General features: G+C 49.4%; 1 protein-coding gene and 1 long non-coding RNA gene across 5 annotated transcripts in view; one reads left to right on the top strand and one right to left on the bottom strand.

Moving 5' to 3' along the window:
• Positions 1-3,714: 3,714 nt before the first annotated feature.
• The window catches only part of bop1 (BOP1 ribosomal biogenesis factor), a 17,742-nt gene continuing 6,208 nt past the window's right edge, over positions 3,715-15,248 (bottom strand). The window contains exons 5-16 of the mRNA XM_050035182.1: positions 10,036-10,190; positions 8,142-8,259; positions 7,733-8,047; positions 7,383-7,544; positions 7,204-7,284; positions 6,890-6,959; positions 6,669-6,801; positions 4,944-5,127; positions 4,504-4,795; positions 4,338-4,422; positions 4,148-4,255; positions 3,715-4,032 (exon numbers count right to left, since the gene is read on the bottom strand). Coding sequence (XP_049891139.1) covers positions 3,879-4,032; positions 4,148-4,255; positions 4,338-4,422; positions 4,504-4,795; positions 4,944-5,127; positions 6,669-6,801; positions 6,890-6,959; positions 7,204-7,284; positions 7,383-7,544; positions 7,733-8,047; positions 8,142-8,259; positions 10,036-10,190 — 1,857 coding nt within the window. The 3' untranslated portion in view covers positions 3,715-3,878. The remainder of the gene's footprint in view (positions 4,033-4,147; positions 4,256-4,337; positions 4,423-4,503; positions 4,796-4,943; positions 5,128-6,668; positions 6,802-6,889; positions 6,960-7,203; positions 7,285-7,382; positions 7,545-7,732; positions 8,048-8,141; positions 8,260-10,035; positions 10,191-15,248) is intronic.
• On the top strand, positions 5,141-6,660 carry LOC126384508 (uncharacterized). Of its 4 annotated transcripts, none has more exons than XR_007569291.1 (3): positions 5,141-5,676; positions 5,909-5,950; positions 6,153-6,660. It is a non-coding gene; the product is annotated as an uncharacterized LOC126384508 (long non-coding RNA). The 4 variants fall into 4 exon arrangements; XR_007569292.1 differs by having other exon boundaries at positions 6,139-6,660; XR_007569289.1 differs by having other exon boundaries at positions 5,141-5,778.

Raw genomic sequence — 15,248 nt, 5'->3', positions numbered from 1 at the left:
ATGATGGTGGGACATTCTGTCACTTCACAGCTGTCCAAAACATGTGGTTTGTGCCAGGCGGACATGATTGCCAGTATTTTTTCATTATTGCAAGAAATTCCATTGACTCATTCACAAGTCAAAAATGTGTTTTATCTGAAAGAAACATGCAATATTTACATCTAAGATAATAGAAAAATAGTCACCCAAGTGCAATCATGTCCTCCAAGATAATATTTGCCACTTTGCAGTAAAAAAAAATTCTGGACATTTTCTTGTCGACATGATCTTGACTTACTTCTCTGTGCTCTGTGCTGCTCTTTGGCCTGACCTGAACGTTTTTTGTTGTTGTTTTTCAGTTTCAGTTATATATTGGGAGGACATTTTGGGCATTGGGGGGGGCACGTGTCCCCCTCAATGTATATGGTGACTACTGCCCTGTCATGTATGCATAATTAGGCTGCAGTTGTCTGGGTGCGCAAAGGTGAAGTGGCTGGTCTTGTCATACAAAGTTTGATGGAGTGTGAACTGGACAATATGGAGATATTTGCCTCTTGAAAGCCGAACTACAAATGTGGATAGACAGGGAGAAACACACGCAAGCCTAAGACGTGGTAAGATACGATATTCCTCACTATATGAAGTGACTGATAACAAGATCTGTATAATGGGTTGTAAAGAAATTCGTCAGGTTTTTATTTTGTAGACACTTGATCTGTATTTATAGCGTGATGGGATGACAGCACAATGATGTGTGCGGTATCCTCGGAAAGCTCTGGTCCTGCACTTTCATATGATATGTGTGGCATTTCTGTGCGACCCTGCATTCGTGAGTAATCCATCTAAGAATATTGTGTGTGCAAAGCTGTATGAAAGCTGCGTCGATCAAACAAGAGTACCAGAATTTTCTTTTTTAAATAATTTTGATTATAGAGAAGAGAGAGTCACTCAATCACCTTCCATCGGTCCTCCCACGTACTTTCACAAACAAATGTGCTCCTAGTAATGAATGGACAGTGAAATGAACCGATCATAGAACTTAGACTGTATTAAGAAATGTGTAATCGTGAAAATAATTTTATGTCATGATGATGAAACTCAGCAAAATTAAATTAATTGTTACACAGCTTCAAAATGTTTGAACGTACCTCATTCACATGCCGATTATTATATTGATTTGCTTATTGTTATGTTTACTCGCCATGCTGGTAATTTTACTACTTAATCTATTTGATATTAATGGTGGACGCAGACTCAGCTGTCAGCAATTACTGTGATTGCTGGCCTCCTTGTAAAAAGCGGTTTGATTTGGCAGAATGACCAAAACAACGAATGAAATGGAGAAAAAAAGAACGAGAAAGCCGAACTGGACAGAAGAGCAGTGCCTGCTGTTGGCACAGCTCGTGGAGGAGAACAAAGGAGTTTTAAGAGGGAAATTCGGTCCCGGGATCACGGCACAAGGGAAGAGGCAGACTTGGGAGCGCATTGCCCGACAAATCAATGCGTCGTTCCCTCTCCTTTTACGCACAAGCGATGAGTGTGAGAAGCGCTGGTACGTGCTGCAATCCAAAGCGGGCGTTATTGCGTTACTACGCTGGGTGGGAAAAGTAAGCTCATCCCTGATGAGGTCAACCACAAACATTATCCCTGCACGATCAAGCCGGTAGCGTCTTATTAAATCACTGTCGTTCAATATACGGAGAATATCTCTCCTTCCTCTCTGTCTTTCCGCCATCTTCTCTGTTTAAGACACTCTTAGGCTTCTTAAAAGTCCTCCTCCCTCCTCTTAACAGTTTTTCACCTTAGGAGCTCTCTTAAGGCCTAAGATGCTTTGTGAATAACTTTTATCTTACCAAGGGAAAATTCTAAGAAAAATCTTAGAATTCGAGGAATTCCAAGATTTTTCTTAGAATGACGTCACTAAGAGCTACTCTTAGGATTCTTTGTGAATACGGGCCCAGGACTATGAACACCCTTTAGGATTCCAAGGGAGACCCTCCAGGCCCCTTAAGAACTTCCAGGATTCCAAGGAGAACCCTCCACGACCCTGAACACGCTCCAGGATTCCAAGGAAGACCCACCAGGACCCTGGTGACCCTACAGGACCCTGAAGACTCTCCAGGATTCTGAGGAGGACCCTGAAGACCCTCCAGGATCCCAAGGAGAGCCTTCCAGAACACTGAGAAACCTCCAGGATCCCGAGGAAGGCCCTCCAGGATCCCAGGGAGAACACTCCAGGACCCTGAAGACCCTCCAGGCCCCTTAAGACCCTCCAGGATTCCAGGGAGTACCCTCCAGTATCCTGAAGGCCCTCCAGTACCCTCTACACCCTCCAGTACCCTGAAGAGCCCTCTAGTACCATAAAGACCATCCAGTACCCTTAAGGGTCTCCAGTACTCTCAAAACACTACAGTGCACTTAAAACCCTCCAGTACCCTATAGACCCTCCAGTACCCTGATGACCCTCCAGTACCCTCAAAACCTTACAGTGCCCTAAAGGCCCTGCAGTACCCTCAAAACCCTACAGTGCCCTTAAGACCCTCCAGTACCCTCAAAACCCTACAGTGCCCTTAAGACCCTCCAGTACCCTCAAAACCCTACAGTGCCCTAAAGGCCCTGCAGTACCCAAAGACCCTCCAGTACCCTGAAGACCATCCGGTACCATAAAGTCCCTACAGTAACCTATAGACCCTCCAGTAGCCTGAAGAGCCCTCCATTACCATAAAGAACCTCCAGTACCCTTTAAGGTCTCAAGTACTCTCAAAACCCTACAGTGCCCTTAAGACCCTCCAGTACCCTTAAGACCCTCAAGTACCCTGAAGGCCCTCCAGTACCCTTTAAGGTCTCCAGTACTCTCAAAACACTACAGCACCTTTAAGACCATCCAGTACCCTTTAGACCCTCCAGTACCCTGAAGACCCTCCAGTAACCTGAACAACCACGAGTACTCTCAACACCTTACAGTGCCCTAAAGACCCTCCAGTAATCTGAAGTCCCCTCCAGTACCCTCAAAACCTTATAATGCCCTATAGACCCTCCAGTACCCTCAAAACCCTACAGTGCCCTAAAGACCCTCCAGTACTGTTATGACCCTCTGGTACCCTAAAGACTCTCCATTGCCCTTAAGACCCTCAAAACCTTATAGTGCCCTCAAAACCCTACAGTACCCTAAAGACTCTCCAGTACCCTCAAAACTCTACAGTACCTTGAAGACCCTCCAGTACCCTCAAAACCCTATGGTGCCCTAAAGACCCTCCAGTACCCTGAAAACCCTCCAGTACCGTTAAGACCCTCCTGTACCCTCAAAACCCTACAGTACCCTACAGACCCTCTGGTATCCTGAAGACCCTCCAGTACACTCAGAACCCTACATTACCCTAAAGACCCTCCAGTACCCTAAAGACCCTATCGTACCCTATAGACACTCCAGTATACTCAAAACCCTAGAGTGCCCTTAAGACCCTTCAGTACCCTAAAGAACCTCCAGTACCCTGATGACCCTATTCGTACCCTGTATACCCTCCAGTGCTCTAAAGACCCTCCAGTACCCTCAGAACCCTACAATGCCCTAAAGACCCTTCAGTACTCTCAAAACCATAGTGTCCTTAAGACCCTCCAGTACTCTTTAGACCCTCCAGTAACCTGAAGACCCTCCAGTACTGTTATGACCGTCCAGTGCCCTTAAGACCCTCCAGTTCCCGAAAAACTGGTAAACAACACAAACAAACAAACGAACAGGTGAGAAAGTTTTACTTTAATTATAATAAAAAAAAAGTCATATTCTCCATGGTAACAAGATGAGATGGTATCCTAGCAACTGCTCAGTCACCTTCCTACAGTACACAGCCGGTCGGTAGATCAGTTGGTTGGTCGTTCAGTTGGTCGGTCAGTTGCAGTTGCTAGGTGTAGAGGCGGATGGTGGCGTCGGCTCCGGAAGAGAAGATCCAAGGCTGTGTGGGGTGAAAGGTCACAGACAGGACGCCGAGGTCGTGAGTCATCACATGACCACGAAGAACCTTCACTGGAACGATCAATGGGTTCTGCAGCAGGTCACTGAGGAGATGGAGGACAGAAGGTCAGGGACAGAGCGCCAGGGGAGCGGAGTCTGAATGAAGTACTGTGTGTAGAGTATGTAGTAGTGTGTGTAGTGTTTTGTAGTGTGTATTACTTGTAAACAGTCCCGTGACAGACAATGATGGATCCGTCGTCAGACGCTGAGGCGAACAGCGGGTACAGTCGATGATAGGCCACGCCCCTCACCGCCTTCTTATGGTGCCTGCAGACAGGAAGTGATGATAATTTCAGATGTGAAAGAGCCCGCCCCCTGAAACACTTGAGTTTGACAGACAGATACAGACCTTAACATCCTGTAAGGTTTGGTCGACAGGTCGAGGTCGAACCAGCTCAGCCTGCAGTCGTAACTCCCACAGATCACATGATCACCTGTGGACAGAGAGACAGGTGAGACAGAGGCTCTGCCCCTCAGCTGTGATGTCACCAGCTGTGTCAGGTGCGTCTCTTTACCTCCAGGGTGGACGGCCATGCTGGAGATCCATTTGGAGTTGGCCTGTAGTTTCTTGGTCATTTCCTGTTTGAGCAGGTTGTAGATGCGCACGGCGCGTTGCGTGGCCACAAAGAAGTAGGGTCTGACGGGGTGGAAGGACACGCACTGCACCAGACCTTTGTTCTTCCTGAAGGGGTTCTGGCTCCGCCTCCGGCTCAGCTGGTGGATGAACACCTGCAGGTGGCTGGAGTGATCCGGCATCACCGACGCCAGGTAGTCCCCTTTGGCGTGCCACGCCACCTGGTGGACAGCCTGAGCAGAGCGACAGTGAGCAGTTAGGACAGGACAGGTACTGGGACGGTAACGATAAGGGGACAAAACAGGTGCTCATATGGTAACAATAAGGTGACAGGACAGGTACTGATACGGTAATGATAAGGGGACAGGTGTGTCCTCTCACTTTGGGGTGTCGTATCCTGAGACGGATCCCCTGATTAAACTCCTCCCCCTCTACGTCTGTCCAGGTCACAGGCCCCTCCCCCTCCATAGGCTCCACCTCCTGCGGACCGGAGAGGAGTCGCTCTGACGCAGAGACAACCTGTCTGTCCCCCAGACACGGAGACAGGATCAACACAACCGAGTCCCTGAGACAAAGAAACAGACAGGAGGACAGAGACAGGTCATCAGAGACAGAGACAGGCCTTTGGGGACAGACAGAGACCGGTCATCAGAGACAGACACAGGTCATTAAAGACAGGTCATCAGAGACAGGTCATTAGCGACAGGTCATCAGAGATAGGTCATCAGAGACAGACACAGGTCATCAGAGACAGACACAGGTCATTAGCGACAGGTCATCAGAGACAGGTCATCAGAGACAGAGACAGGTCATCAGAGACAGAGACAGGTCAATAGAGACAGGTCATCAGAGACAGGTCATCAGAGACAGACACAGGTCATTAGCGACAGGTCATCAGAGACAGAGGCAGGTCATCAGAGAGAGAGACAGGTCATCAGAGACAGAGACAGGTCATTAGCGACAGGTCATCAGAGGCCAGTCATCAGAGACAGAGACAGGTCATTAGCGACAGCTCATCAGAGACAGGTCATCAGAGACAGAGACAGGTCATCAGAGACAGAGACAGGTCATTAGCGACAGGTCATCAGAGGCAGGTCATCAGAGACAGAGACAGGTCACTAGCGACAGGTCATCAGAGACAGAGACAGGTCATCAGAGACAGAGACAGGTCATTAGCGACAGGTCATCAGAGGCAGGTCATCAGAGACAGAGACAGGTCACTAGCGACAGGTCATCAGAGACAGAGACAGGTCATCAGAGACAGAGACAGGTCAATAGAGACAGGTCATCAGAGACAGAGACAGGTCATCAGAGACAGGTCATCAGAGACAGGTAATCAGAGACAGGTCATTAGAGACAGGTCATCAGAGACAGGTCATTAGAGACAGGTCATCAGAGACAGAGACAGGTCAATAGAGACAGGTCATCAGAGACAGAGACAGGTCATCAGAGGCAGGTCATCAGAGACAGGTCATCAGAGACAGGTCATCAGAGACAGAGACAGGTCATCAGAGACAGAGACAGGTCATCAGACAGAGACAGGTCATCAGAGACAGAGACAGGTCATCAGAGACAGGTCATCAGAGACAGGTAATCAGAGACAGGTCATTAGAGACAGGTCATCAGAGACAGAGACAGGTCAATAGAGACAGGTCATTCGAGACAGAGACAGGTCAATAGAGACAGGTCAACAGAGACAGAGACAGGTCAATAGAGACAGGTCATCAGAGACAGAGACAGGTCATTAGCGACAGGTCATCAGAGGCAGGTCATCAGAGACAGGTCATCAGAGGCAGGCCCATCAGAAACAGAGACAGGTCATCAGAGACAGGTCATCAGAGACAGAGACAGGTCATCAGAGACAGAGACAGGTTATTAGCGACAGGTCATCAGAGGCAGGTCATCAGAGACAGCGACAGGTCATCAGAGGCAGGTCATCAGAGACAGAGACAGGTCATCAGAGGCAGGTCATCAGAGACAGAGACAGGTCATCAGAGATAGGTCATCAGAGACAGGTAATCAGAGACATAGACAGGTCATCAGAGACGGAGACAGGTCTTTGGGGGACAGACAGAGACAGGTTTTTGGGGACAGACAGGTCCTTACAAGGCAACAGCGAGCAGACAGACAGATGGGTTTGGGTTCCAGGCGATGCTCTTCACAGGTCCGCCCACCTGGACAGTCCTCATGCAGCGAGACGAACACACCTCCCAGAACCTGACGGAGCCGTCGTCACTTCCTGTTCACAAACACACACAATACACACTACAGTACTACACACAGGGGTCTGATGTGTCACCTGTCCAGGTTACCAGGTAAACTCCTACCTGAGGCAAGCCACTGTCCTGACGGAGACACACTGATGGAACGGACCAGACCACTGTGACCCCGGTACACCTGGCCCCATACACACACACACACACACACACACACACACACACACACACACACACACACACACAGAGGTACATACATGATGTCAATGAGGACTCACCTGTCTAAGGGACAGGTGTCTGCACTGCACACACATCAGTTTGTTTTACATCATCATGGTGACTACATGTCTACACTGTGAGGACAGTCTACACTGTGAGGACAGTGGACACTGTGAGGACAGTCTACACTGTGAGGACAGTCTTACCAGACTCTGTGTTGTAGGAAACGGCTGCAGGTCTTTGGGTTTGGGCAGTTTTGGGATCAGGTCCTCTGGGTTCACGTTCACCTGTGGACAGACAGGAGCACAGGTACAGAGACAGGTGTTACTGGTTGGACAGCGGAACATCCTGATTGGCTGAGGGGGTTCAGGTGTGTGTCAGGTACCCTCATCTTCCTCTGACGGGGACACAGGTACAGGTCTAGGCAGCGCTCGAACCGCTCGTGGATGAAACGAGGAAACGCAGGAACCTGACGGAGGTTCGAGAACTTCCTGGGAACAAACGGCAACTTCCTGTCTGACGGATCCTGCTGCTCCCACAGAGCTCGCTGAGGGGGACAGAGACAGAGACAGGTAAAGAGACAGGTAGAGACAGTTACAGAGACAGGTAGAGACAGGTACAGAGACAGGTAGAGACAGGTATAGGGACAGGTAGAGGCAGGTAAAGGGACAGCTAGAGACAGGTGAAGGGACAGGGGGGCATGCAGATAAATTTGTCCCTCCGGGGCTGCCGTACCTCCTCGTCGGTGAATAGGAACTCAGGTGGGGGGTTGTAGGACTCCTGGTGACCAGGTAGGGGGATTTTGGGGGCGGGCAGGTGCATCCTGTGTTTGGCCAGAATCGAAGTGTCCTCATTGGCCCAGAGGTCGTAGTATCGCCCCCTGCTGTCATCGTCCTGCCGCCGCGGTTTGATCCAGCCCATCTTAATGGCGTGGACGAGTTTGGACACCTTGTCCTTCTCGACCAGAGACGGGATGAAGCTGCGTTTGTCCGCCGGGCGGTTGGTGACCGGGTGGAGCATCACGTCCCGACTAAAGAACTCCACCTGAGGCTGAGGGGAGGGGCATACACACACCTGGGGTTTAACATCCACAGCTGATGTCAGCAGGAAGGGGCGGAGCCTTATCTGTGTCACCTGAGCATACCTGGTACTCATTGAAGCTTAGCTCTCCAAACTGTCCCCTCTGCAGACGGTTCACCAGCTCCACCTGCTCGTCTGACAGCACGATGTCACTTCCTGTCTGCTTGTCATGGACCGTTCTCCTGCGGACGCACAAGGGCGGAGCTTAATGAGGTTCTGCCTCGTCCGCCACGCTGACCTACATCTCATTGTGCCCTACATCTAACTGTCACCTCCATCATACTGTGACTGCCATCTCACTGTGACCTGCATCTGTGACCGCCATCTCACTGTGACCTGCATCTGTGACTTCCATCTTACTGTAACCGCCATCTCACTCTGACCTGCATCTTCCTGTGGCCTCCATCTCACTGTGACCTCCATCTCGCTGTGAACTGCATCTCACTGTGACCCGAATCTCACTGTGACCTCCATCTCACTGTGACCTCCATCTCACTGTGAACTGCATCTCACTGTGAACTGCATCTCACTGTGACCTGCATCTGTGACCTCCATCTTACTGTAACCGCCATCTCACTCTGACCTGCATCTTCCTGTGGCCTCCATCTCACTGTGCACTCTGACCTGCATCTTCCTGTGGCCTCCATCTCACTGTGAACTGCATCTCACTGTGACCTCCATCTCACTGTGACCCGAATCTCACTGTGACCTCCATCTCACTGTGACCTCCATCTTACTGTGGCCTCCATCTCACTGTGACCTCCATCTCACTCTGACGTCCATCTACTGTGACCTGCATCTTCCTGTGACCTCCATCTCACTGTGACCCGAATCTCACTGTGACCTCCATCTCACTGTGACCTCCATCTCACTGTGACCTCCATTTCACTGTAACCTGCATCTCACTCTGACCTCCATCTACTCTGACCTGCATCTTCCTGTGACCTCCATCTCACTGTGACCCGAATCTCACTGTGACCTCCATCTCACTGTGACCCGAATCTCACTGTGACCTCCATCTCACTGTGACCTCCATCTCACTGTAACCTCCTTCTCACTGTGACCTCTATCTCATTGTGACCTCCATCGTACTGTGACCTCCATCTCACTGTGACCTGCATCTCACTGTGACCTCCATTTCACTGTAACCTGCATCTCACTGTAACCTCCTTCTCACTGTGACCTCTATCTCATTGTGACCCGAATCTCACTGTGACCTCCATTTCACTGTAACCTGCATCTCACTGTAACCTCCTTCTCACTGTAACCTCCTTCTCACTGTGACCTGAATCTCACTGTGACCTCCATCTCTCTGTAACCTCCATCTTACTGTGACCTCCATTTCACTGTAACCTCCATCGTACTGTGACCTCCATCTCCATGTGACCTGCATCTCACTGTGACCTCCATCTTAATGTGACCTCCATCTCACTCTGACCTCCATCTCACTCTGATCTGCATCTCACTGTAACCTCCATCTCACTGTGACCTCCATCTTAATGTGACCTCCATCTCACTCTGGCCTGCATCTCACTCTGGCCTGCATCTCGCTGTAACCTCCATCTCACTGTGACCTGCATCTCACTGTGACCTGCATCTTCCTGTGACCTCCATCTCACTCTGACCTGCATCTTCCTGTGACCTCCATCTCAGTCTGACCTCCATCTCACTCTGACCTGCATCTCACTGTAACCTCCATCTTAATGTGACCTGTCTCTCACTGTGACCTCCATCTTACTGTCACCTGCATCTCACTGTGACCTCCATCTCACTGTGACCTCCATCTTAATGTGACCTGTCTCTCACTGTGACCTCCATCTTAATGTGAACTGTCTCTCACTGTGACCTCCACCTCACTGTGGCCTCACATTGCCTAAAGAACCCTAACTGCAAGCTAGCATCGTTAGCATGCCCTCTGCAAACCAATGTGGGAGTTAGCATCATGCCAGTTAACTCACCAGTACTCGGGGTTCTCCATCTTGTCCAGGAAGTCGTCGAGCTCGTCCTTGTTCCTAAGTGGTTTGTAGATCTTCTTCCCGTCCAGGTCGTAGCCAATGTGAGGGAAGTCTTTGTACCACTCCATCGGAATGTTCCCCACTGTGTTCCTGATGTCCTGAAGAACCAAACAACATCACAGAAGACAAATTGTGAGAGAACCTGAGAGGAAAACTGAGGGAACACCGAGGAAAATACTGAGGAGAACGCTGGGGAGAACGCTGTGTTAACATTGAGGGGGACACCAAGGGAACACTGAGAGAACACAAGAACACAGAGGAACACTGAGGGAACACTGGGGAGAACACTGGGGAGAACACTGGGGAGAACACTGAGGAGAACATTGAGGAGAACACTAAGAACAACAAGGAGGAAAACACTGAGGAAAATACAGAGTAGAGCACTGAGGGGGAACCAGTGTCGGAAATTAGCGAGGGCCACGGGCCATTTGTCCCCCAATTTAGCCAAGAATGCCCCCAAAAACCATGTTCCAGGGGCCAAAATTGCCCCCAAGTTTTAAAACCATGTTCCAGGGGCCAAAATTGCCCCCAAGTTTTTGTCAACAACTCATTATTCTCCAGATGTCCTTAACAAGGTTGCGCTGATGCACCAGGGTGCGCGCCGCAGGCGCCCGCGCCCCCGTCCCTCACACACAGATAACGCTCCTCACTACATAGCCTACCTGAAGCTGCCGTGCTGCGTTGGATCATGGACCGCTACTTGGTTAAGCCACCCACCCACCAAAGTGAACCAGTCCCAGTTCCTCCACCAGATCCTCCCCAAGTTCCCGCAAACACGTTGATGAAGAGATGTACCCTGCCAGCAACGATTTTGAACTGGAAACTCGACTGGCTTGGTGTGGAAGAGGCGGCAGACAAGAAAATCCTCTTATGTAAAGCATGCCGAGCTAACCCACCGAAACACAAGATTGGGCTAAATGCTAAAGCTAACGACTTCATAAAAGGAAGCGACCAAGTAAAAAAGTACATGGCATACCGTCATCAAACCACAAAGCACCAGCGATTTGCTTACGGTAAGATTTAACATTTGTATAGTAGGCTAATCTTACGTTAGCTAACGTGTCATCATGTTGAAGTAAATGTTAGCATAAAACTAAAGTCACTGTATGCATCTGTCCCGACTTGTGAAACACAATATTTATAAATTATGTTTCACGTGTTCACAAGACTAAGCTGGGCCTTCTTAACAGTAATGCAACTACTGTGATTAACATATGTGTAATGTGGTGAAACACCAAATTATAGCACCCGAGCGGGAGTAACGTTATATGCGAGAGGGAGACCCGAGCGGGGTCTGGCTGCCCGGGGGAGTATGTGCGGGGCCTCCATGTTTGAGACAGGAGCGGGCAGCTGGAGGTTGGACGCTCCCAGAGAGGGGAGAGTGAGAAATATAGCTAATGAAAATAGAAAAATGTCTCTGTCTTTTATTTTCGTTTTCAGTGTTTAATTAAGGCGGGAGAGGCGGAGGGCGGCGGGAGGTCGGATGCTTCCAGAGAGGGGAGAGGGAGAAATATATCAAAATAAGATAAAATGGGAAAAACTGTCTCCCTCTTTTATTTTATTTTCAGTGTTTAATCAAGGCGGAATCAGGCGGCGGGAAGTCCGACACTTCCAGCGAGGGGAGAGGGAGAAATATAACAAAATAATATAAAAATATAAAAAAAACACTGAGGGGACACTGAGGAGAACACTGAGGGGACACTGAAGAGAACGCTGAGGGGGATGCTGAGGACACACTGAGGGAACACTGAGGAAAACACTGAGGCGAACACTGAGGGGACACTGAGGAGAACACTGAGAAGAACACTGAGGAGACACTGAGAAGAACACTGAGGAGACACTGAGGAGAACACTGAGGAGAACACTGAGGAGAACACTGAAGGGGATGCTGAAGGAACGCTGAGAGAACACTGAGGGGGACACTGAGGAGAATACTGAGGGGACACTGAGAAGAACACTGAGGGGACACTGAGGGAACACTGAGGGGACACTGAGGGGACACTGAGGAGAACACAGAGGAGAACACTGATGAGAACACTGAGAAGAACACTGAGAAGAACACTGAGGAGAACACTGAGGAGAACACTGAGGAGAACTCTGAGGCAAACACTGAGGGGACACTAAGGAGAACACAGAGAAGAACACTGAGAAGAACACTGAGGGGACACTGAGGAGTACACTGAGGGGGAACACTGAGGAGAACACTGAGGCGAACACTGAGGCGAACACTGAGGGGACACTGAGAAGAACACTAAGGGGACACTGAAGAGAACGGTGAGGGGGATGCTGAGGACACACTGAGGGAACACTGAGGAAAACACTGAGGCGAACACTGAGGGGACACTGAGGAGAACACTGAGGGGACACTGAAGAGAACGGTGAGGGGGATGCTGAGGACACACTGAGGGAACACTGAGGAAAACACTGAGGCGAACACTGAGGGGACACTGAGAAGAACACTGAGGGGGAACACTGAGGAGAACACTGAGGCGAACACTGAGGCGAACACTGAGGGGACACTGAGAAGAACACTAAGGAGACACTGAGAAGAACACTGAGGGGGAACACTGAGGAGAACACTGAGGCGAACACTGAGGCGAACACTGAGGGGACACTCAGGAGAACGCTGAGGGGGATGCTGAGGACACACTGAGGGAACACTGAGAGAACACTGAGGGGGACACTGAGGAGAACACTGAGGAAAACACTGAGGCGAACACTGAGGGGACACTGAGGAGAACACTGAGGGGACACTGAAGAGAACGCTGAGGGGGATGCTGAGGACACACTGAGGGAACACTGAGAGGACACTGAGGGAACACTGAGGAGAACACTGAGGACAACACTGAGGAGAATACTGAGAAGAACACTGAGAGGACACTGAGGGAACACTGAGGAGAACACTGAGGACAACACTGAGGAGAATACTGAGAAGAACACTGAGAAGAACACTGAGGAGAACACTGAGAAGAACACTGAGGGGACACTGAGGAGAACACTGAGAAGAACACTGAGGAGACACTGAGAAGAACACTGAGGAGACACTGAGGAGAACACTGAGGAGAACACTGAGGAGAACACTGAAGGGGATGCTGAAGGAACGCTGAGAGAACACTGAGGGGGACACTGAGGAGAATACTGAGGGGACACTGAGAAGAACACTGAGGGGACACTGAGGGAACACTGAGGGGACACTGAGGGGACACTGAGGAGAACACAGAGGAGAACACTGATGAGAACACTGAGGGAGAACACAGAGGAGAACACTGATGAGAACACTGAGAAGAACACTGAGAAGAACACTGAGGAGAACACTGAGGAGAACTCTGAGGCAAACACTGAGGGGACACTAAGGAGAACACAGAGAAGAACACTGAGAAGAACACTGAGGGGACACTGAGGAGTACACTGAGGGGACACTGAGGGGACACTGAGGAGTACACTGAGGTGAACACTGAGGGGACACTGAGGAGAACACTGAGGAGAACTCTGAGGCAAACACTGAGGGGACACTAAGGAGAACACAGAGAACACTGCGGGGGACACTGAGAAGAACACTGAGGGGACACTGAGGGGAACACTGAGGGGAACAGTGAGGAACACTGAGGGAACACTGAGGAGAACACTGAGCGAACACTAACGGGAAACCCGGGGAGAACACTGAGGGAACACTGAGGGGACACTGAAGAGAACGCTGAGGGGGACACTGAGGAGACACTGAGGAGAACACTGAGGGGGACGCTGAGGGGACACTGAGGGAACACTGAAGAGAACACTGAGGAGAACACTGAGGGCAACACTGAGGGCAACACTGAGAACACTAAAGAGCACTGCAGAACACTAGAAAACCCAACAGAACATTAGTAAGAGCACTGAGGAACACTAGAGAACCCAACAGAACACTCTAAAGAGCACTGAGGAACACTGGAGAACGCAAAAGAACATTATGAAGAGCACTGAGGAACACTGGAGAACGCAACAAAACATTATAAAGAGCACTGAGTAACACTGGAGAACGCAACAGAGCATTATAAAGAGCACTGCAGAACACTAGAAAACCCAACAGAACATTAGTAAGAGCACTGAGGAACACTAGAGAACCCAACAGAACACTCTAAAGACCACTGAGGAACACTGGAGAACGCAACAGAATATTATAAAGAGCGCTGAGGAACACTAGAGAACCCAACAGAACATTATTAAGACCACTGCGGAACACTACAGAAACCAACAGAACATTTATAAGACCACTGAGGAACAGTAGAGAACCAAACAGAACATTATAAAGAGCACTGAGGAACAGTAGAGAACCCAACAGAACATTATAAAGAGCACTGAGGAACACTAGATAAACCTTTAGAACATTATGAAGAGCACTGAGGAACAGTAGGGAACCCTTCAGAACATCAAAAGAGTACTGAGGAACACTAGAGAACCCAACAGAACATTATGAAGAGCACTGACAGACACTAGAGAACCCAACAAAACATTATGAAGAGCACTGAGGAACACTGGAGAACACAACAGAGCATTATAAAGAGCACTGAGGAACACTAGAAAACCCAACAGAGCATTATAAAGAGCACTGAGGAACACTAGAAAACCCAACAGAACATTAGTAAGAGCACTGAGGAACACTAGAGAACCCAACAGAACACTCTAAAGACCACTGAGGAACACTGGAGAACGCAACAGAACATTATGAAGAGCACTGAGGAACACTAGAAAACCCAACAGAACATTAGTAAGAGCACTGAGGAACACTAGAGAACCCAACAGAACACTCTAAAGACCACTGAGGAACACTGGAGAACGCAACAAAACATTATAAAGAGCACTGAGGAACACTGGAGAACCCAACAGAGCATTATAAAGAGCACTGAGGAACACTAGAAAACCCAACAGAACATTAGTAAGAGCACTGAGGAACACTAGAGAACCCAACAGAACACTCTAAAGACCACTGAGGAACACTGGAGAACGCAACAAAACATTATAAAGAGCACTGAGGAACACTGGAGAACGCAACAGAGCATTATAAAGAGCAATGCAGAACACTAGAAAACCCAACAGAACATTAGTAAGAGCACTGAGGAACACTAGAGAACCCAACAGAACACTCTAAAGACCACTGAGGAACACTGGAGAACGCAACA

The sequence above is a fragment of the Epinephelus moara genome, chromosome 22 (assembly GCF_006386435.1).
Source record: "Epinephelus moara isolate mb chromosome 22, YSFRI_EMoa_1.0, whole genome shotgun sequence".
In the NCBI taxonomy this organism is placed as follows: domain Eukaryota; kingdom Metazoa; phylum Chordata; class Actinopteri; order Perciformes; family Serranidae; genus Epinephelus; species Epinephelus moara.
This window is presented reverse-complemented; position numbering and strand designations above follow the sequence as displayed.